We start from the raw sequence: 23300 nt of genomic DNA on the forward strand, positions 1-23300 counted from the left end.
TAACATATTTAAATATTGCAGGTAGCCATAATATTCTTAGCTGAGTTTGCATTTCACAGTTTTTATCCATTTTGAGGAATACTGAATCTGTTTTTGTGCAAGTGAGATGAGTAAATGTATACCCACATTTATTCTAGAACTATAATACTAATATTTTTTGTTGTAAATGTAAAAGTACTTTACTAGTTACCGGTACTTGAAAAAAGTAATCTGATTACATAACTCACATTACTTGTAATGCGTTTCCTAATATATGGTAACAGTTTAGAGAAAATGTTATGTTCTATTCTGATTGGTATGGAATGCTCTGTATTTGTGAACTTGATGATACATTTTCAAGGATGTGAAAGTTGTCCACTTTACTTTGGATAAAAAAAATTAGAAATACATGTGCAGGCTTTGCACCATTTGACTCGAGGGCAGCAAAAGCAAATTCAGCAGGCCATGCAAACACCTAACTTGTTGGATTGCATTATGGTTGCATCTGGGGCACATACATTTCATATCTATGCATCATATGGCGCTTTTCCATTACCAGTACCAGCTCGACTCGACTCGCCTCGCCTCGCCTCGACTCAGCTCGGCTCGGCTCGCTTTTCGCTCCGTTTTCCATTGCAGATAGTACCTCCACAATAGTACCTGGTCGTCATAGCGACACCGCAGGAAACTGCCGTGACTTAATCTTTTACGCGAGACGCGCGAGACACACCCGCTACCTACACACACAGGACAATGGAGGAAATCGAGTGTATGCTGTTTTTGGATGTTTTTGTTTTTGTTTTTGCTGTTTTTTTATTCAGGATACTGCGTCTGGCGCGTGCAATGATGACGCAGTGAATAGTGACGATTCTCTCTGACCAATCAGCAGTCTGCCATGATTTCACGTCACATTTTAGTATCGCCTCAGCTCGCCTCAGCCCGCTTAGAACCGCGCCGGAGGTGGTACGAAAAAAAGTACCTGGAAGCAGGTACAGGTACAACTTTTACACAGTGGAAAACCAAACAGAGCCGAGTCGAGTCGAGCCGAGCCGAGCCGAGGCGAGCTGGTACTGTGTAGTGGAAAAGCGCCAATATTTGTATCTGAGCTCTAGGCAGAGAGAAAACTCTCAAATTATAAAGACCAAAAACCTGCAACAGAACAGATACAGTTAATAAAATTCTTGCAAAATGTGTAGCTATTCAAATAAACTGACTTTTTATGATTTTTCACAGACAATGCAACTAAAATTCAATATTGGTAACTTACTTTATAGTAGATAAAAATGATCAAATAAAAATAACAACATTCATTCATGTTTATGAAATAGCACTGATTACAATAAAACTCATATTGTGTATGTTGTCGTGTAGGCCTAACAAAAAACAGCAACAGTTACTGATTGGAAGTGACGAAATAATGAATTTGAGATGTTATCAATTTAATCCAAGCAATATCATTTGCTTGTTGATTGATGAATCATTCGTTCGTGAATCGAGCAAAACTACTCGCGCTGCATGATTCGACTCATAAGATTCATTTCTGCGCGCCGAGAACTGTGAACGGAAATGAACTTAAAATGAAAATAAGTTTAGCTAAAAATGGAACAGGTGCTAAATAAGAAACCGTTCTCTGTTACTGTTCCCCTCTCTATCCTTGACCTTTTCGTTTTCACGTCCGTGCGTCCCGCGTCATAGTAGCAGGAATACAACCAAGGCGGAGCAACGAGCGTGGATTCATCCTCTCGCACATGCGCAATATCGATACCACGCACGCGCATGTCTGAACAGTTAGCTATCACACAGTCGAAGCAGTAAAATAGTAACAGTGAGAGAAACCGGTCAGTCACCCCCTCTGAATGAACAAAATTATCACTGGCGCAGAGGTACGACATATTCAAGCTAAGTCGCAGCATGTTCACATTAAACGGATGGCATGTTATGTTATGAGTGACACTAAGAGGTTATGTTTAAACTTTAGCGGCTAGCCGAAACTCTGGCATGCGAGTAGGTGTGGCGTGCACTAGAGGTTCGGTGGGTGTCCGCGTGCGTTACATTGTACACGATGTTCTAATAAATTTGGAGGACTTCTTTAGTGCAAAAATATTACTCGTTTATAACGTACAAATGTACGTTGCAGTATTATAACAACTGTTCAGTTTTGAAGTGGTCTGTGTGAGAAACTTGAGCAACTTTGTAGTTGTGAGTATTAGTGTTGCATGCATGGAAAGAATTCATTTCATGCAGTCAAGGGTTTGTGAAATCGTACGTAACCGTATTAGTTACACCTGTATTTTTGTTTCAGACTGGCAGCTCCCACAATAGTCTGTTTAGTTGTCATTAATTTGTCCACCACTACATACAAATTATGTCATTATTGTGTTGAACAATGACAACCTCAGTCACTTTCTATGTATAGAAAGACATTTTTTTTCAGTCAGTCTCAAAGTCATTCTCTTGAGGTCATAATAACATAGTTTATGTTCACATACTTAACAGAAAAGAATATAGCTTTTTTCTTTGTGTAGCGGATGCCAGAAGTTCAGACAATCCCAAATTGTACTCTTATAAATGCCTTATAAAGTGTTTTTTGTTTGTGTTTTTGTTCTAGGACTTTTGAAACTGTCATTTGGTCGTGCATGTCACTGAGAGCCTGACGTTTCTCTTAAATGGCTGCCTCTGGCTCCTCCACCACTGTGCCTGAAGGATTTCACTATGAGACCAAGTATGTCATTCTTAGCTACCTCAGCCTGCTCCCACCACCAAGATCAAGAACCTCAGAGACAGCGGAGGGTAAGAGATCACATCCTCAAATCACTATGTACAAATAGCCTGCCTGGCAAGAATCGTAAGGAGTTTAATTTCGTCTCAAAACAATGACGCAACTTTCAATTGTCCGCTTGTGTCCGTAATGCAAGGAAACGGGAAGCATATATTGTAGTCTATGGATAGTCAGGCGAGAAATCACATTTTCTGTGCACATGCATGCATGGAAAAAAGTAATTTGCTTTATGCAATACAAATTCCTATAGAAATAATGGGACTGATGCAAAATGGTATGTAACCATAGGAAAGATTTATTTAACAAAATTCAGTGGTTTGAACAAATACCCCCGGTTTCACAGACCAGGGCTGCGTTTCCCAAGAGCATCGTAAGCCTAAGTTGATCGTAGAACAATTGCCACCAGTGGTCTCTACGATCATCATAGGCTTACAATGCTTTTGCCGAAGCCTAGTCCTGGACTAAAATCACGTTTGAGCGGTTTCAACTGAAAGCAACTTGTGCTGACATCTCTTAAAATATGCCAGTGCCAGTGCAACGAAATTTCCTACTCCCCAATTCTGAAGTTGTAATTGAGTTTGTTGCGTTCAACTGCCTTCAAGAATATAGGGAGTCATGGTGGATACAAGGACCACTTCTTGGGGAAGTCTTGTTAAAGCCAAAATGTATTGAAGATATTTAGTCAATATCCAATGGAATTTGAGTAAAGTGCCATTCAACCATATAAACATACACTCCCTATTGCATACATTAATTGTGCCATCTAGATTCTGTAATTTCGGTCAAATAAATGCTTTTTTCGATGTTTAAAGTACATAAAATATGCATCAAATGGTTATTTATATATGCAAATATACATGACCGTAAAGGCAAGAGAAAGCAGTGTAGATGTGGAAAAAAATTAATGAAACTTTACAGTCACTACAGCAATAGTTATCGTCTTTACAATGTTTAAAGTATATGGCCCGCCGAACTCGGAAACTTTGGTTTAAAAAAACACAAATAGGTTTCCCAGTCGTAATTACGGCTGGAGAGGTTGTTCGTGTCCAATTTCTGACTAGGAAATTTGTATTTACGATAGTGTCCAAAAACTTTTTCAGTTAAATAAGTATCATCCAGGTACTTGAAGACCACTTATTGTTGGAATTGTACTATTTTTCACTATTTTGTAGTATAAGAATGCAAATCGGGATGCACCTTAGAACTTCCAAAAGGTCTTTGTGCAGTTGTGTTTTCTCTTTACAGGCTGAAACTACCTGCCCTAGGACTGTTCGTGCTATCCATAGAGCTGTTTTGCTAAGGATCTTGGTTTCTAATTCCGCCATTACAGTTTCAGTCGCTAGTAGGGTTTGTCCACAGTTACTGAGGTCACATTCCTCTTCCAGGAATCTCCATTTTGCCCTTGAACATGGGCTGTAACTCAAAGTGCTGTATACAGAGTGCTGTAACTAGTGTAATTTGATTGAAAAATGCCTGCAGGTATTGCAAGTAATGCATTAACAAATCCTTCAGAGTGCATGTGTTGTCTATACTTCTTAATTATGTGGCAGTCCATATATGGTTGGCAAATTTGGTCCTATTGGTGTTGTTTAGTCTTTTGATGTCATTTGGCCAATTCTAGCTTCAAGCGGTCCCTGGAATTTTGCTTGTAATCATTATAGGACTGCTTCTCGTGAATATTGATTTCTTGTAGCATACGCCCTTTTATTTACTACTTGTGGACTTCAGAAGGGGATGCAAAGCGCACATGCATTATGTCATTGACAGTTAATCTGGTTGACACAGAGGATGGTATGGGGCGTAAGCTGCCTTTTGGAGATTTTGGAGCCTTGGGCACATCAGCGGTTCAATAAGGAATGTCCTGTGTCCTGCTTTGGTTTTCAATCAGTCAGCTTTGAAAGTAGCTTCTGATCCCTCTTTCCACTCGACCTGCTCTGCACTCTGACAGACTGTCGTGTGCAATCAGCGTTGGCTTGTTCACATGCCACTGGTTCAGAGTGAAGCGCAGCCCTCTCAAATCTGACTAAAGACCTGCCCAGCCTGGGAAAAATCAATGTGAGCTCCCATCAACTTTTGCAATGTTGTTTAAGGCTTTATTGTCCACTTCACAGTCTTTATACACACTCTAAGTGTATCTGACTGTTTCTTTCTGCCTCTAACACTTTCTCTTTTTGTAGTCAGTCACTGGTATTTGTGGTTGAGGGAGTTGAATGTTGAATCTACTGGCCCCTGTAAGCCTGGGCTGTAGAAAACACTAAATAATTCACCGGTGTGTGAATGAACAGCCGCACAACACTTTATGGCAGCATAGAAAAGCCAGTTGTATTACAGAATCATTTTTAATACAGTATTGAAATATAGTAAAATGTAAAAGTAATTAGAATCAATGTTGATAACAATGGGAATAAATTTAAAAGGAACTTAAACTAAAATGCCTGGACACATAGGGAAATGATCATAAAAACAGGCTGTTTACATATATTATTTGGAGCACATCATATGCTGAACATACTGGACATTACATTATAAGTTCTGAATGCAGTAGTATGTCAAAAGCTTTGTTAGTTTCTGTTATTTCTGTCTGTTAGATATGAGATGCTAATATTTCATGCAAAATTCACTTTGTGTCGCTCCTGTGTTTTGCAAAAGTCAATATGATCTCCACTGATAAAAAGCACAGCTTTTGGATTGTCTAGAAGTAATGTTAGTATTTGAAGAAAAGGAGTGCAGATCTGTGTTATAGTCCAGTATCTTTGGCTCAGTTTCTCTGTTATTTTCTTTCCACTTCACCTTTTTTAGCTTCATCAGTCATGCAGAAAATTACTTGCCTAAATATTTGAATACCTGGAGTTTCCCGGCTTGTTTTATGCTTGTTTGTGTCAAGATTCAAATAATCAAGATTGCTTTCAAAAATGAAGTACTTAATATTAGCAAGATATTTAAATAGCTGATGAAAATGTAATATTTCCTAAACATGTCAGCAAACACCCTCTATTAAAAAAATACAATTTAAATGAAGAAAATAAAATTAAATGGGGGGAAAAAAACCTCATAACTTTGGCCTCACATGACCAGGTAAATGATTAGATCAAAATAAAATGAGAAAAATAATTATTATTCATAACAATTATATATTTGAAAGGTCTGCACTTTGAATTTTGGGGGGAAAAACTTTTTTGTAATAAATAAACATGTGTTATGATTCTGTGCAGGAGAGAGCCATTCTACACAGGAAGTGCAAAGAGAGCGGAATAGCAGCCTGAAGAAACAGATTGAGAATGAAATGAAGCAGCTGGAAGAGGAAATTGCGGCCTGTAAGATGTTTTTTGTTATAACTGTAATTTCATGATAAAATAAATCTGAAATCTGGATCATGGCCTCTTTTTCTGCTCAGCTTTTTCCAGGACTGGTTTTGATCAGCACACATCCCCTGTGTTCAGTCCAGCCAATCCAGAGAGCTCCATAGAGGACAGTCTGGCAGTGCTGGGGGACCGCATCTCCTCGGACCTGGACATGCACCTGTCCTCCGCCACTCACACGCTTCTGCGCAGGTCCTTTTAAAAGTCCAAGGAGAATTCCTGGACAATTTTTAGAAGTTGGTAAAAAGCTCTTGCAACTGAAACGTTCTTGGCAGAGGTCTATGCCAGAAAAATGTATTGTGTAAACAGCCTGCACACACTGTTATAATAAGTTGGCTTGTAAAGGGAGTTTAAATGACTGTTCTTGACATTTGACTTAAATATTGACTGAAAGCTTTCAACATATATTATCTTGATGTTTTTCGGAACAACTAGCAAATTCAAATAAATGCAGAGAAATGTTCTGAACGGTGATTATATGAATGTGTCTCTTGTGCAGGGATTTGAGCTTTGAGCACTTCAGAGCAGCGGTGGAGGAGGTGTCCTCTCACGCTCAAGGAGGATGGAGCAAGGTCATTTAAAACACTCACCCACCACATAGGTGCACACAAAGCGCCCTCAAGGCCATTGGGCTGTTTTCACTGATGTGTGAATGTCTCTTTCATTTTCTCATTCTATTATTGTGTCTCTCTGTTTAGGTGTTGGTACCCTTAGTATTGTTACAGAACCTGCAGACTGAAGGGCAGCCGCTGGATTCTCTGCTACATTATGGTTTGCGTTATCTTGAGGAATCACAAGCAGACTTCATCATTATGCAGGGAGGATGGGTGAGTGGCTTACATTTAAGACAGTAGATTTGATCTAGAATAGATCATTTAAACAGTTGATTCTTAACCATATCAAAAGTTTTTTTTTTCATCAATAATGCTAGGCCTGTTGCGATTATTACATAATTATTACTGAATATTTGATAATATTGAGATAACTGCGATCATAGTGCATTTTAAATACTATAATCCATAATATAATCTATAATATTATTTAAATAATAGTACTATTAGTAGTGATTAAAATGATTAAAATGTTAAGTCATCCTGCAGCCCCATTAGAAGTTTGCTGAGGCCTCCTAAGTCCAAAATCAGAGACGACAAATAAGAAATATGACAGAACGTGTGGATTTAAAAGGATGCCCATTTTATGTGTATACCTAAGGGTACTGATATCAGACCCGACCCATGTTCAAAGCACTCGTCAAAGTTTTGGACCCGAACCTGCTGCTCGATGGTGTTTTTAGCCCCCAATGGCTCCTTAGAGGCAGCTAACCCTAACCTCAACCTTAAACCTACCCATCCCCTCACTGCCTGGAAGGCGCCGTTGGGGGCTAAAAACACCAAACACCGAACCTGCTCGGGTCTCGGGTCGGACCTTGGTTTTTGTTTTTTAGATCCAAGATATTTTGAAAGATACTTTGTAGACCTCTAGTTCTGGCCCCTGGGCTGAGAACCACTGCCTGTAAGAGTTTAAGGTCAGTTTCCAAAGGCAAAACGGGTTTCTTCACAGAACTGTAATGGTTTTACACAGTGTTTTTCAAGACTTCTGTCAGGAGAGGGAGCCAGAGCAGTGGGTTTTTTCTTTTTTTTCCATATAACCCCCTTCAGCTGCTGTTGGATAATGCTAGCCTAATGCTAGCCATTGTGTGTTGATTTTTTGTTGATGTTGATTTTGTTGAAGTATGCAGAACCCTTTGGATACAAAGGGCTTAAGTTGGTTAAATGTGTTATGCTGCTGTGTGATGAGCAAGATAACTTTATTTAGTGTTTCTTCTACACGTTCACCTTCCTCTCACCTTTATGGACAGTGTGATTAAGAGCATATTTGTTTAAGCCACAGATCTTCGCTACTTCATATTATAAGGCCATAATAAAGAATTCATCTTTAACTTAATGTTTTGCATAATGTGCACACTCATTCCCATTCAGCTTATCAAAATGTATGTAATTTGTTAGTTCAAACTGAAGATTGTTCATTTCTGAAGGCTATCTTTCCCTCATGCAAATGTTTTATGAGAACAGTTCTTCACCTCTGTTAGATGATGTTGTAAAGGAATATGAAGGTCTTGTTTGTTTATGACATCCGATTTGGGTCACATTATATCTCATAGGAGGGCCGTCCTTATGAAAGACGCAGTTGATGTGTTCTGTGTGCGAGCTGAAGAACTCAGTCAGAAGGAATAATTTAATTAGAGCACCGCTGACACTTACGCAGGGAGGGGGGGACACCATTGTTTTATACTTCAGCTCGGTACAGGACCACATTCCAGTGATGGAGTGAGAGCTTTGGCATAGATGATATTGAATAAGCATCTGTGAGAGTTTGAATGCAGGAGGGAGGAGTCGGACAAGTAGGAGGAGAATCCGTGAGCAAACAAACCAGACCTCCTTCTCGGCACTTCCAGCCCCATTACTCTGACAGCAACCTTTTATCCTGTGTATACGTTCTCTCCGGCACTCATTCACTTTATTTCCTTGTGATCGCTGCTGGAGTTCTACGCACTTAGGAGTTGAACACAGGCAGGTAGGACAGCTGCTTTCTTCTTGAGCTCTGGACCAGATGAGATTATACTTTAATGGTCCATTTACGATTTTTTTTTTTGCGATTTAGGTCTTTTTGTCCACCATCTTGCTCTCCATCACTTTGCAAGCACTTTATCTTAGCAAGGACACTTGGGTTTAATTCTGTATTTAGTTATCTCCATTAAATAGGTCAGTCAGTAAATATTGAATTTAACATTTAACTTGTTTTAGTGTAGAAACGACTGCTGCTGGAGTAACTTTGTTTGCTCAATTCTTCTTTTGGATGAATTTGATAAAAAAATTTGCACATTTGCAGAAGCACAATAATTATAGTATTACAAAACCACAAAATAGGCCTTAATCGTGATACACGAGAATACATTTCTGAGTATATTGTTTGCTCTTATGTAAATTATAGCATCAATTCACTACGACTATTCATGTACAAATAGTTTTGTTGGATGATTTATGCAGAAAATTCTTTCATGAATGAGATTCAAAGCCAGTGACGGGAATGAGAAAGGATCTCTCTCTCTCTGCATGTGTGTGGTTCAGGTAAACCCTATGTTATGGGGACAAAATATTTACACAAAGATGGCAAAATCCAAAATCCTTGTCTTTGTGGGGACATTTTTGGTCCTTATGAGGAAAACAGTTTATAAATCATACTAGGTGATGTTTTAGGAAATGTAAAAATGCAGAACATTTTCTGTGAGGGGTAGGGTTAAGGTTACAGGATAGCATTATGCAGTTTGTACAGTATAAAAATCATGTCTATGGAAAGTCCCATAAATCATGCATACCCAATGTGTGTGTGTGTGTATTCTGCAAAACCCAGGGCAAAGCAGCAAGAAGCCATTTTGAAAACTAAAACAGTGCATTAGTCAATGACGTGTTCCGCCGAATCATGCCGTCTGGTCTGATCATGATAAACTCTTGGTCAAGGGAAACTGTTCAATACACCCCACCAAAGGAGTTACAGATACCCGATATGAGGGACGTGTGAAATTTTGTCTTGTGAGTAACCCCACCCCATGATCCCCTTCCTGTCCCTCTGTCTGTAATGTACGCAACACAGAGGTGACCTTCAGTGTGTCTGTGTCACATTGCCCAGCAAATATTCTTGAGATGGCATGATGTGATGTAATTTGACTCCAGTTGTGTGGTACAGACAAACCGCTGCCAGAGTCCGTATATCAGTAAGTGCTGAGAGCAGAGCTTGATCCACGTCAGGTCGCATCACCCTGCGCATCGCTCAGTCCGACCTCTTACGTAACTGCATTTTACAGGCGATGTGCTGCTCTCATCACACAAACTGTGGCTATACTCCACCCCCACACGCTCTAGATGAAGAACAGAAATAAATCTGATAAATCCTCATATGAAATCTGCTTCAGCAGGGCTGTCCCAGTTTGACTGCCTCAAAACTACTCCCTGTGCTAGTCGAGATCGTGACCTGTATGCTTGACATACTCTGGGAGACAAATCTTTCACCTTCGGAATCCGGTTTGGATTTACTTTAACAATATCAAATATTCACTTATGTACATTTAGGATGTGTTCAGATCTTTTGAGGAGAAATGTAGCCCACTATGGGTGAAGCCTATGAGGAATGTTTCACAGTTTCCACAAAAATATTACTCAGCACATCTTGTTTTTAACATTGATAATAAGAAATGTTTCTTGAGCAGCAAATCAGCACATTAGAATGATTTCTGAAGGATCATGTGACACTGAAGACTGGAGTAATGATGCTGAATATTCAGCTTTGGCATTACAGGAATAAATTATGTTTTAAAATATATATTAAAATATAAATTAGTTATTTAAAATTGTAATAATAATTCAATATTACCGTCGGACTGTATACCTGATCAAATGAATGCAACATTGGAGAGCATGAGAGACTTTATTCAAAAACATAAAAAAATCTTACTGACCACAAACTTTTAAAACGGTAGTGTATGTTTAGTAGGCACATTAGTTCTCATACTTTAGTAACATTTCAGTACTAAATTACTAAATGGCTAAGCTTTAGATCGGTTTTATGATCTGCATATCACCCCATTTTCAGTATTACGCCCTCATATGAACGTGAAAGCATTTGAGTTTGGCAGGCATGCATGAGTTTTGTCTGTAGGCGAGGGTGGGTACATGTATCTTGGGTGGTGTTGCATAGGCACCTATGGCTCACCTAAGAAGAAACGCCTTACAACAACATAACTTCATTTTAAGACAGTCTCTGGATAGGACAGCAAGCCTTATCTTGCAGAAAACTTGTCTGTCTTCACCATTTCAAAAAGCTATTGTCAAATCAGACTTTGTGCATGTGGTTTTTGTTACATTACATTGAGCAAAAGTAGCAGTAAAGACATACAATTTCAAATAAATGCTAATTCAAATAAATCAAAGAATCTTGAAAAAAATGTATCATGGTTTCTGCAAAAATATTACGCAGATTACCTGTTTTCAACATTGATAATATAAAATCTTTCTTGTGCATCAAAACAGCACAATAGAATGATTTCTGAAGGATCATGTGACACTGAAGACAGGAGTAATGATGCTGAAATTCAGCTTTGCATCACAGAAATAAATTACATTTTAAAATATATTCAAATATATAAATTGTTATAATAATACTACTAGCTGTAATAAGACTTTTTGCTGTAATTTTGATCAAATTGATGAGGCTTTGGTGAGGAAAAAATCTTATCAACCCTAAACCTTTTTTCTTTACTGACATATCCTGTTGTTAGTTTTTTACCCTGCTGACTATAGAAAATTGATCACCTGTCTGCATGTATGGTTATTAAAGTACACAAAGGTCAGCTGGTTTCTTTGGAAACTGACTTAAACATGACTTTCATTTATAGGGTTGTGGAGACCACCACTTGCACATGATGGTTATCTATATGAAAAATTCTACATATGTATTGCGCTGTAACATTCCACTGGTTGTGTCTTTATGGTCCTCTCTCTGTTGGCCATCAGATGTTAAGCCAGAAGCTGGGATCTAATGTGTTTTTGAAAGCATCTGTGTGAGGCAGGATTACATGTGAAACTAGATGCACATGCACAGTGGTTGATTACTGAAAAGGCCTAAAAAGGCACAGCAAGCAGAAGATTGTCCTTTATGATGAATCAAGTAAGGGGCAATATCTCCAGTTTGCTTAATGCAAATGATGTATTTACAGACAATGAGTTCACATTCAAATTGATTCGTTTTGCATGCTTGACCTAGTTGTCGTAGACGCACAGAAACCAGCGGCATATGCAGACTGACAGACACCACAGCCGTTAGGTGATGTCATTGTGTGGACGACATGACTGTAAATAGAAAGAACAAACAGTGCAGTGAATATTGCCTGAAAAAGAGGAGAGTGGGATAACACACTTCATGTAGAGTTCTTTCCTAATTGTAAATGGTGATGGAACTTTCCCCCCATATTTTTGACCCGACTTACCATATCTCTAGTTATGTAAAGTCTTTTTAAAGCTGATTTTGTTTAATAAAACCATGAATGAAGAGTATTTATTATTATAGATGTAATACTCTCACACTCCACTGGCTGGCGTATGAATTTAAATGACAAATGCTCCATGTCATGGTAAATTCCACTCACTGTGCTAAAACGTATGCTATGTATTTTAACAAGCTAGACTACCATGCAAATGTTTTTGATAGAGGTCTCTTATGCTCACCAAGGCTGTATTTATCAAATATACAGTATATAAATATATTTATTTCTGTGATGGCAAGTTGATTACTCCAGTCTTCAGTGTCACATGATCCTTCAGAAATCATTCCAACATAAAGTATTCAGATTTGTTAAGAAGAAAATCTTATTATTAATGTTGAAAACAGTTGCTGCTTTATAGTTTTTGTGGAAACGATGATAGATTTTCAGGATCCTTTGATGAATAGAAACTTAAAAAGAACAGAATTTATTTGAAATAGAAATCTTATGAAACATTAGAAATTCCTTTACTGTCACTTTTGATCAATTTAATGCATCCTTGCTGAAAAAAGTATTATTTAAAATAAATCATTTTGCTAATAAATGTTGGTATTGTAATGAATATATGTGGAGTATATTTATATGTATGCATTTGGCAGAGGCTTTTATCCAAAGCGACTTGCATTGCATTTCAAGGTACTACACATTTACATTCTTATCATTTCTTACTTTCCCTGGTAATCGAACCCATGACCTCGGCGTTGCAAGCACCAATGCTCTACTGTTTGAGCTACCGGGGTTCAAGCATTTAAGGCCTTTAAGCACATAAGCATTAAAATACATTATAATGTATTTTAGACCATTATAACGCCACCTATGGTCCGATCTCCATAAAATTTTACATGCTTGTTTAGAATGTTATGTCACATGCTCACCAATTTTCGTGAAGTTCTGAGTTTTCGTTTAGGATTTATAGGCTTTTGAGTGTATTTTGCCAAGCTCATTTTCTAAAAGCCCCTGTTATAGCCATACGAAAAATGCAAAAGTTAAATTTAAAAAAAAAATTATAATTATTGATCTAGAGAGTCCAGAGAATTGTCCTAGATTGGTTTGGTTCCGATCAGGCAAAAAACCTAGGACTAGTTCGCAAAAGTAGGTTTTTAACATAATCGTGAATATTTAATGAACAATTTGATTGACAGCAATGGTTCTTGAGACAAAGTTGTTCAGTATGAGGAGATCTATCAAATGATATGCATATTGTATGGATGTGTGAAACACCACGTGATTACAGAGCCGTAAAACGCGTTAGCGCCATCTAGTGGCCGATTTCTTTCAAAATTCTTACAGACCTCTAGGGCCATGAGTCGAACATGCCCACCCAAGTTTCGTTTTGATCTGCCTCCTTTAACCTTGTCTAATAGGTGCTCAAAATTCATTGGCCGACGGCGGCCATGTTTTTCGAGATACGCCAATGTCCTCATAGACATACATGGCACCTTGGACCAAGACACTGCATACCAATTTTCAAGTCAATGGGACTAACGGTCAGGTGGTCATAGCCCGTTTTATGTTTTTTTTTTTTCATGTTATAGCACCACCTAGTGTTAAATCGTCGCAATTACTGTGACCTCAAATTGAACTCCCACATATGTGTACTGAATTTGGTGAAGATATCTAATTTACTTTGAGTTATAGCCATTTTAGTAAAATAGGCTCCTCCCACAACGTTCGTTTTGCGCCCCGACCGTGAATCGAAATTTCAACTTTTTTTTGATAATTATTGATATTCAGACTCCAGAGAACATTTCTGCACTGGTTTGGTTACGAAAAACCTAGGACTTGTTCGCAAAAGAGGTGTTTTGACTAAATAAAATTACGGAGATATACGTTTTGTTCTTCAGGAGCTCTGGATTCTAATGATATAAGACAATTGAGGCTACACCATACGGTCTAGGAGTTCTGAGCAGTTTCATGCTTTTGATCGCTGTAGCGCCACCTATGGGCCGATTTAGCTAAGTCCGCGTATCTGAGTAGCGAGCAATACTACTACCATTTAACCAAGTCTCAAGTCTCGTCTAGGCCTTACGGTTTGAGCTGCCTGATCAGTTTTATGGCGGAAAAAATTTAATAATAAAATTACTAACAATTACAATAGGGTTTCAGCACTTTGTGCTTGAACCCCTAATAAAACAAGTAAGATGTCTAACATGTGATTTGATGTTAATTGGATGAGAACGGGTTCCTTTTTTTTAAATTGATTTTAAGTCATCTGTGTACCTCATTTGTTTGTGAAGTTTATAATTTGTGTGGATGAGCCACACTAATCTACATGAGAATGGTTTGCAGACATGATTAGTCTTAAGGAAATGCAGTTAAGAACCAAACAATATGCATTTGTTTTTCAATCTTACTGTGGCTTGGGTAATGACGTCAGGAAATGCGTACATTGCTTTAACCACAGTTTGTAAAAGACTAAATTGTTATGACTCAGTCATAACGTGTTTACTTAGTAGCTTATCTTGATGAAAAACAGAGCTGCCAACTCATTCACCGTGAGACTCACGCGATTGACACTTTTAACACGCTCTCACGCCACACATCCATTTTCTCACTCACAGAAAAATCGCGAAGCAAAGAGGACATGGAGACCGACAGACTAGACAGAGCAGGTTACATTTGATATATAAAAAAAACTCAGCTCTCAGATTCTGTCAATTTTATTACGAAATTCAAACAATAAATACCGATTTGCAGCTTGTAAATGTGACGTGACAGATCCCTAGCCGCACATGAACCGATCATCTCTTATAGCTAATAGTAAATAAACACGAACACTGTTGAAAGATACAGTACAACTTACCGAAATGTATATTCCTCATACATAATATCGATCCATCAGTGTTTTTCATCCGCGGAAAGGGTCAATAAAACAGCTGGAGAACAATTATGTCACAAAACATTTACCTCAGGAATGCCATTTAATGACCATAATATAGGCTATAGGTAGCTGGCTAGAAAAAAAGAGCTATAGAGAGTATTTTGCAAAATATGTGTACTATATTACATTTATTATATTTTTTCTTATATCATTAAATAAAGTTGTTATTATAATAAAAAAAAAAACGCATTATATTTAATTTGAGTTAATTTTAACCTTAAATAATACTACCAGCTGTAAGGGCTCTCTGTATGTTTACAGCATTAGGTGAGGTTTTTTTTTTCTTGAGAAAAATTAACGCCTATCTTGTGTACCTAATATTTATCCAAATGAGTCAATATTAAATCAAATCACAAGAATTTGCATTGAGAATCGTGAAATTTGTGTCAAGCAATAATAAAAAAACGTAGCTTACCAGAAATTGTGCCATGTAAACAGTGCAACATGTTGTCACTAAACCTAATAAAATTCAGTTTAGTTACAATCACAATACACATATGACAAATAAAATGTCAAAATGATCAAATGTAACAATAAAATGTAAAATGATTTTTGTCAGTTATGGCTTTTTAGATCTAGCATTCTTCCCGCTCTGAAATCATACATGGAGATAAAGTACGATGTAAGATTACATTTATTTAAATTAATTATCGAGAGAGAGAGAGAGATGCGTGTAAATTACTTGCGACTGTGCAGTGTCTCTCTACTAATAGTGAAGCTGTGGGTTTCAGAAAATTCACGGCAACATTACCCCCTCGTTGCTAAAAAATGTAATGTAGCGATTTAGTAGCGAAGCTATGTTAAGTTGTAGGGCACCGCTGGCAACAAGTTTCTGTGCTCCTAAATCTTCTGTGCACAGCGCCATTTCCGATCTCCGTCTTCGAGTGATGCGTGTGTGTGTGTACGTGCTTCAATAAAAGGAGCTCATTAATATAGAACGGTGATTAAACAGCAACTACCTGTGCATTAAACTGTTTTATTGCACACCGTCCAGCCAATCAGTATCGAGTATTCAGACAGACCATGGTACTGTATATGTATACAAAGTTTTCTATAAACACTGTATCAGTATAGAGGTTTTCTGATGTTTGGAATAAAAAAACGACTAATGAACTAACTGATTGATATTTCCTCTCTTTACATTACAGGGCACTGTGTTCAGCCTGGATGAAGCGGAGGACCCAGGTGTGATCATAGCTGAGGACAGTAACGACATTTACATCCTGTCAGGTGAACAGGCCTCGGATCAGCTAAGCCCTCCTGCTTCACTACTGACCCCTGGAGATAGTAGTGGGCCGGCTTCCTGGCAGACAGAGAGTCTTCCTGTGTCTTTGACAGGACACGAGTCTTGGGCGCAGGTCGGCATGATGGACCCAGAAGACGCCAAGAGTCTGGACAGCGCCGAGGGAGTGGCGTTAGCCGAAGAGCAAAGCGAGAACAATTCCTCAAACTCTGACATTGTCCATGTGGAGCGTGAAGATGCTGAACTGCTTGAAGAAGGTGGGGAGACGGTGGAGGAAGGGGAGCTGCAGAGTAGCGTACTTAGCGTGCTGGGCAGCGAGAGCGAACTCGCCGCAGTCAGAGAAGAAGCGTCAGATGTAGAGCCGGCTCCACCCGCACCGGAGCCAATTGTGGAACCGATCGTGATGGAGATCCCTCCACCTTCACCTTCACCTCCACCTCCAGCCTCAATAGAGCAAGAGCACCAAGACACCCATGCTGCTTCTACCACCTCATTGCCCGTGCCTGAGCCTGAGCTTCAATCTCAGCCTGTTCCAGCTCCTGTGGAGCCACAGTCATCATCCCCACCGGATCTAGAACCAGAAGCAACCCTCGAGCAAGTGAAACTTCAAGAGGTTGAGCTGAAGGCCTACGACTTCTCTGTCCCAGACCCTCCTGAGGTGCAGACAAAGACAGAGCCACAACCCGAGTCCTCTGACCTCCCTGTGCTGCTATACAGCGGTGCTGCCCTGGTGGCCATTGCTGCAGTATTGGCCTTTGGAGCGCTGGCCTACAGGAAGAAGTAGAAAGTCTGTGAATGTCCATGACCTCACTGTATCTCTTGCCCTAATGGAGCCCTGTGGGTCAACGTGCCGCCACAAGCTATACTTTATGGAAAAAGTACTCCTCTGATATGTGTCATACCATTTTGTTTTCTGTTCTCCTTGCTTTTATTTGTTGGCTTAGTTCTTTAAACCATCTTTATGACTGGACGGGAACTTGCAGGTGTAAATTCAGGTTTCTTTTGTGCTGTACTCGTGAACATGGGAGTGATCGGTTCACTAGGCTGTGACCTAGGTTTTGCCTGGTTCCTTAATATTAACGAAAGAAAAATCAAGGCTTCAGATCCATAGGAAGTTTTTTGTTAAGCGTATTTATTCTAATATATATATATTTGATGATTTAATGAACTTAAGTTTGATTTTAAAGCACTAGCTTGTGCGAGTGCATGATTATGAATTTACCTTATTAGACATGAAATATTAAAACACTAAACTTTTTATGGACAATGCCCTTTAGATGGTTTGTGTGACACTAAAAATATTTGAACAAGATTACTCACAATAATCAAAAGCAAAGTCTTCACGTATCCTTGATTCCTTTTACACATCATTCGGACATTCATATCAACCATCTTTAGTGTGATATTAGAATAAATTGGGCCTGATTATGCTTGAATGAATGCTTTTGTTTGAAATTCCCCTTTTAAATCTAAAATTAGAAGCCTAGGTCACAGCCTGAAATGGGAAACTCCTTCACTTTGTCCATTACATTTTATTTAAGGGATTGTCATCAATAAATGTACAACAATTTTCTATAATGTGAACAATTGTTCCTTAAGGAACAAAAACATGTTTGTTTAGGGCTCATGTGAAAATACTACACCAGCACAGTCAATAGTGCCATGGCAACAGGGCAGTTGACTGAATTTATCTCAGAAACAGGAATCGGAAGATCATGTTTGCAAAGTCATGTTTAGCTTTGTAATATGATGTTTCCAAGCATGCATTTTGTAATTAAATGTCCCTAATTCTGGGTCAGGAACTATTTCAATAAAATCTTTTTGTGAAGTATTGAAATATTATGTATGATGAAACATTAACCTGGTGGTTTAATCTTAAACCAACCTGTTCCAGAAACATCCAAATGGATTTTGTAATTGTAGAGTAAAAAGTGATTTGCTGTGTTAGATAACATTAAAGGTAGGGTAGGCGATTTTGGAGAGGCTAGCTTTGAAATCATAAGATCCCATTTTCCCTTCAGAGCGTCTCCAAAGCCACACCTCCACCAAAGCACATGAACACGCACTGTTAGAGCAGTCTGCAGTGTCACGAGAGATGGTATTAAATTACCTCATGTCTCAAAACACATAACATTAAAGTAATAATGAACGTAAACAACTAATAGAGCTCTAGTTGTACCACCTGACTGCTGCAGGTTCATTTCAGCATGGATATTGTTGCCATAAAATCACATAAATTCATTAGACCGTGTTCTCTTTAGTCCTCAGAGTAGAACGCATTGGGTTGCCATCTCTTAATTACAGTAGTTATGGCGTGAATGCAGCATTAGCTTGTTTTGGTTCAGGAGAAACTGAGAAAAGGCGGCTGCTGTTTGTTTGCAGCACTTCGTGACTGTCTACAACTCTGCATAGCTTCATGAAATGCGCTGACGAGGTGTGATGTCTGCGCAAAGGTATGCAATGTTGACAGGCAGTTAGGACATCCTATTTTTGAATTTGCACCGAATGCAATGATTGGTCCAGAGACTTCCACAAAAGATATATGTATATTTTTTTAATATTTAGACCACTTCTATTATTGATTGCTATCAGGATGTGAAAGGAGTTTAAACTTATATAACAAAAAGTGATTATGAAAAAAATGTCCCACTCTAAATGTAACTGTCTGTTGCTCAAATCAAGAGATGACTTCAGGTTTGGGGGACCAGAATGTCTCTTAAATGCCTTCTGAGACACACAAATCAGTCATCAGTCCTTTATTGTTTTTCTTTGTCTCCTCACTCAAAGTATCGTATGTCTGCAGTCTCTGATTTACACCTTGCCTGTATCTTGTGCTGTTGTTTGATCCTTAAAAGCTCAAAAGGCCTGCACAGCACAGCCTTGTCACCCCTGTTTCCCTGTTGTGTGCCTATCCAATAGAGACCTTTGTAAAAACAATAAAAAACATAAGCAGAAGTCACGTCTACAGGCAGGATCCACCTGTTGTGTCAGTGGTTGGCAACCTCACGTCAGAGAAAACAGAGCTATTTTTTTTTTTTGCAAGTGAGGTTTTTTTGTATCATGGATGGACAAAAGCTGTGAAATAAAACTTCAATCAAGGGTGAACCTGGTGTTTTGTGTCCTAATTTAAGCATGAATTTGATTATAATGAAACACTACCTAAATTAAAATAAAAAAAAATGTAAGCAGAAACTAAGTTTCTTCCTCTATTTTGTACTAATATGACTCAGGCTGGTTGTACATGAAAATAATGGGAGATCATGTGATATCCTGTACAGGCTTAGTGACGATTTCTGAATGCACTTTTAAACAAAGTTAGCAGAGGGGAGATGAATAATGCATTTTTCTCTAATTTGGTTTATTATACAATTTTCTGGTTAATCAGGATATTATTTTTCCATGGCAGTTAAAGAAACAGCCTAATGCTTAAACATAAAACTTAACATGACCAAAATGCACAAATAAAATTACTTGTTTCACAAAGTATTAAAACAGTAATGAAAAAAAAAAGTGAACTTGTAACAATGCTGAACCATGACCCAACTTTCTCTTTACAGGAGGCAAAACCTTTCAAATGTAAATTTTATTTATACAAAAACATTCACATATCCATTACAAATGTATAACTGATACACAGATCTCATCAGTGATCAGCGAGATCCGAAATACTGCACCACAGTGCCATAAAGTCTGAACAAAAACCGGGGCACACGCTCACACACAGTCTTCATGAGCACAAAAGTCAAGGCCATCTCGACAAGTTCCTTCTTAAACTCTTTGGCTCCGGCCACCTGGTGAAGTAAGCCCTGCACTCCATCAGATAGATGTCTGGACCATAACTGCAAATGTTAAAGGAATATTGTGAGATATGGGTGTTAAATGATGCCAGGTTTAAGGAGGAACCATTAGTGTCAATTTATTAGAATAAATAAACTGCTCAGAATCATTTGTCTTACCTGAGGGTCACAAGTGTCCAGTTTCTTGGTCAAAGTTTCAGCGGCTTGGTACAGGACTCTCTGCTCAAGCAAGTCTGCAATTCTGATCAGCTCTGCAGCCATTTCCCTTGCTGCCTGAGCCTGTTCAGCATCAACTGAGATGGAGATACATAAGAGCCGTGTTAACTGACATGGACAACAGCAAAAATACAGTAGTTTCAACTAAAAATTAGGGATGCAAAATAATTCATCCAAAAATCTACTCCGTATCAGTCAATTTTGCATTTTGGTGAGGCCACCACTCATTTCCAATTTGTATATTTGACCATTTCTGATATCATATAACTGAAATTTAAACAGATAATGCCAGATTACGGCAAAGATTTAGCACTATTAATTGAAGTGCTTTTCTCTAATGGAGTCCCACATCAGAATATTACATATTAACAATATCATGATTTGAGAAAAAACATTTGTGTGTTATATTTTCATTGGATAAAATATTGTCTATTTATCAGCTATCTATTGAAACTCGTTCCTACCAACTTTCTAACTTTTTCCTCACAATCCTGAGTCAACATCTTGCAATTCTCACAATTTTTTCCCCTCAGAATTGTGATATAAACTCGCAATTGCGAGTTATAAAATCAGAATTGTGTGATATCTCACAATTCCAAGAGAAAAGAAATCTGTATTGAGAAATGTAAACTCGATATTGTGAGAAAAAAAGAGTCAGAACTGAGAGATATAAAGTCAGAATTGGGAGTTATAAAGAGATATAAACTTGCAATTGCAAGAAGAAAAAAAAAGCAATTATCTTTTTTTTTTTTTTTTCTTGGTGGAAACAAGCTTCCATAGTCATCAGCCATAACATAAAAATAATCATTGGTTTACTGGTATTAATTAAGGTAATCAGAAAACAGTACAAATAAGATAAGAGAAAATAATAAGATAACAGTAAAAATACCTGGCAGTTGAGGCTGAACTTGATTCTGAAGTTCATGTAAAAGATCTTTGTAGGTGACCGAGGAATGTCCATCGGTTTGTAAATTGCCATCACTTTCATAGTAATTGTGATCGTAAGGAAGATCAAAGTCATCAAGTTCTCTTCTAAGCACACTATTTTGGCAGCCTTTTTGCTCAAAAAAGGAAAGGAGCAGCAGGGAACAGTGCGGAAAATTGTCAATGTTTCTGTTGTGGTCCATTGCACAAACCTGTGTAATGCCTCATACAGGTGCTCTGCAATTAAATGGAAACACAAAAGCCGTTAGTTTCATTATCTTGACAAAAACAAGACACGGTAATTATTTTCTATAGCCTACAGCCTGATAAATATATAATTTAAATGCATTTAATATTTTACCATATTATATGGTCTAGGGACAAATTTGTACCCAGAAGTGAACTAAACCTGACATTCAAATTTGTAAAAACAATATAAAAATAAAGACTTTGTAAAACTTCATAATGTTCTCTGTTATGACAGTACTTCCTTGTGCATTTGACATTGCATTCAAGGTATATACATTTTATCAGTCCATGCATTCCCTGGGAATCGAACCCATGACCGTGGCGTTGCTAATGCCATGCTCCACTAAGAATTGCTACATGAACACCTGTGTATTATCATTCATATATTATATAACTGTATATAAAAACATGATGTATAAAATCTAAATAAACGCAAACATGTAGTTCATGGTTGTGACGACGGTTGGCTTGTAATAAGATGATGAAATATCCAAGCTCAAACTAACGTTAGATTACGTTAACTAGCAAGCAGCTGAAAATATGAACAATTAATTAGCGGCTAGCTAACATTATTCGGTCTATTATTGATACTTTTGGGCTAATTTTCTAAGTCTTAGTGAAGTTTAGAATACTAATGTAATTGTAAACAGTGCGTTTGGCGGGTTCCCCCATTTTGTGCCGAAGATCAGTTTCAGAAGAAATGATTTTCAGATCAAAACAAAGACAGGCTTAAGTCGAAATTCATCTCTAAAAAGGACCACACAAAAGCTCAATGATTAATGCAGTTAAAAATAAAAATACCAGGCAGATGCAGCACATTTCTGAACATTAATATCACGTGCAGTTCTGCACTAAAAGGAAAGTTTAGTCAAAGCGAGGGAAGCGTGAAATATTGGTCTATCGTTAGGTAACGTTAGATAAACTAGAGTAGACAACTGAATGGATGTTTACATTTAAAGAAACTGCATAAAGTGTCGTGACATTATCGACACAAACCATGATAAGGCTACGATCTCGTAGCAAAAGTACCGGGGTGTAACTTTATACTATATTAAATCATATTTATTCTTTGACGCAAATGTTCAAAATCGTTATATAAAGTATTTTCTTATGATTGAAAGAAGAAACATTAGTTACTTACGTAAACTTTCAGTCAAAAATAACGGTGAACCATCATCTCAGAAAAACAAACAAACAAACTCAAAAGTGCTGTGAGAAATGAGAATCTTCAATCCCAGCCGTTCGTCTTGTTGTTTTTGTGTATCAGTTAAGCGTCACGCACGAGGGCGGGCGTGGCCAAAGGCTACCAGTCCGGAATTTCCCACAAAGTCTAGACGAGTGTGTAGCGTTTCTGAAAACTCTCGTCGTTTGTTAAAAGTTAAAGCATTAAAATAAGATGTGAAAAAAATAAATAATAATAATCGCCGAGAAGGCAAAGACAAGCAGACTTTAAAGTCTCTTGAAAGTCAGACTTTACAAATGACCTGCACTTTAGGAGAAAGGGGTTTTTGGAAACGAATTTCCCCTTCTGCACTTGCCAGATAAGGAAGAGTTGGCAAAACGAGACGGACAATATTTAAAACCCTCCCCTTGTAATAAACTCAAAAATGTGTCAGATTTAACCTGCACATCTTTTAAATATGCTAATATAAGACACATTTGGCCCCCTGTTTGAGAACCACTGTGTTAGGACATCTCTTCTAGGAGGATCACCAGAGTCTTACTAAAAAGCATACCCGGTGGACATTTAATTGTTCTGCCGTCTTTATCTTGTGAAGT

General features: G+C 38.0%; 2 protein-coding genes across 3 annotated transcripts; one reads left to right on the forward strand and one right to left on the reverse strand.

The window, feature by feature from the left end:
• The first annotated feature begins 1731 nt into the window (after positions 1-1731).
• bcl2l13 (BCL2 like 13) lies at positions 1732-18166 on the forward strand. 2 transcript variants are annotated; one of them, XM_084409744.1, is made up of 7 exons: positions 1732-1862; positions 2588-2769; positions 5971-6072; positions 6153-6309; positions 6617-6689; positions 6816-6944; positions 16241-18166. In XM_084409744.1, the coding sequence occupies exons 2-7, from the start codon at positions 2646-2648 to the stop codon at positions 17117-17119; spliced, it is 1464 nt and encodes a 487-aa protein (XP_084265870.1). In that variant the 5' UTR covers positions 1732-1862; positions 2588-2645; the 3' UTR covers positions 17120-18166. The 2 variants fall into 2 exon arrangements, with proteins under 2 accessions (XP_084265870.1, XP_084265871.1); XM_084409745.1 differs by having other exon boundaries at positions 1758-1877.
• A 1506-nt stretch (positions 18167-19672) lies between these two features.
• Positions 19673-23051, reverse strand: bida (BH3 interacting domain death agonist). The gene is made up of 4 exons (XM_084409746.1): positions 22663-23051; positions 21238-21509; positions 20292-20425; positions 19673-20174 (listed from the first exon to the last, which is right to left on the reverse strand). The coding sequence occupies exons 2-4, from the start codon at positions 21473-21475 to the stop codon at positions 19986-19988; spliced, it is 561 nt and encodes a 186-aa protein (XP_084265872.1). The 5' UTR covers positions 21476-21509; positions 22663-23051; the 3' UTR covers positions 19673-19985.
• Positions 23052-23300: the final 249 nt, after the last annotated feature.

This window comes from Rutilus rutilus, assembly GCF_951802725.1.
Source record: "Rutilus rutilus genome assembly, chromosome: 5".
NCBI lineage: Eukaryota > Metazoa > Chordata > Actinopteri > Cypriniformes > Leuciscidae > Rutilus > Rutilus rutilus.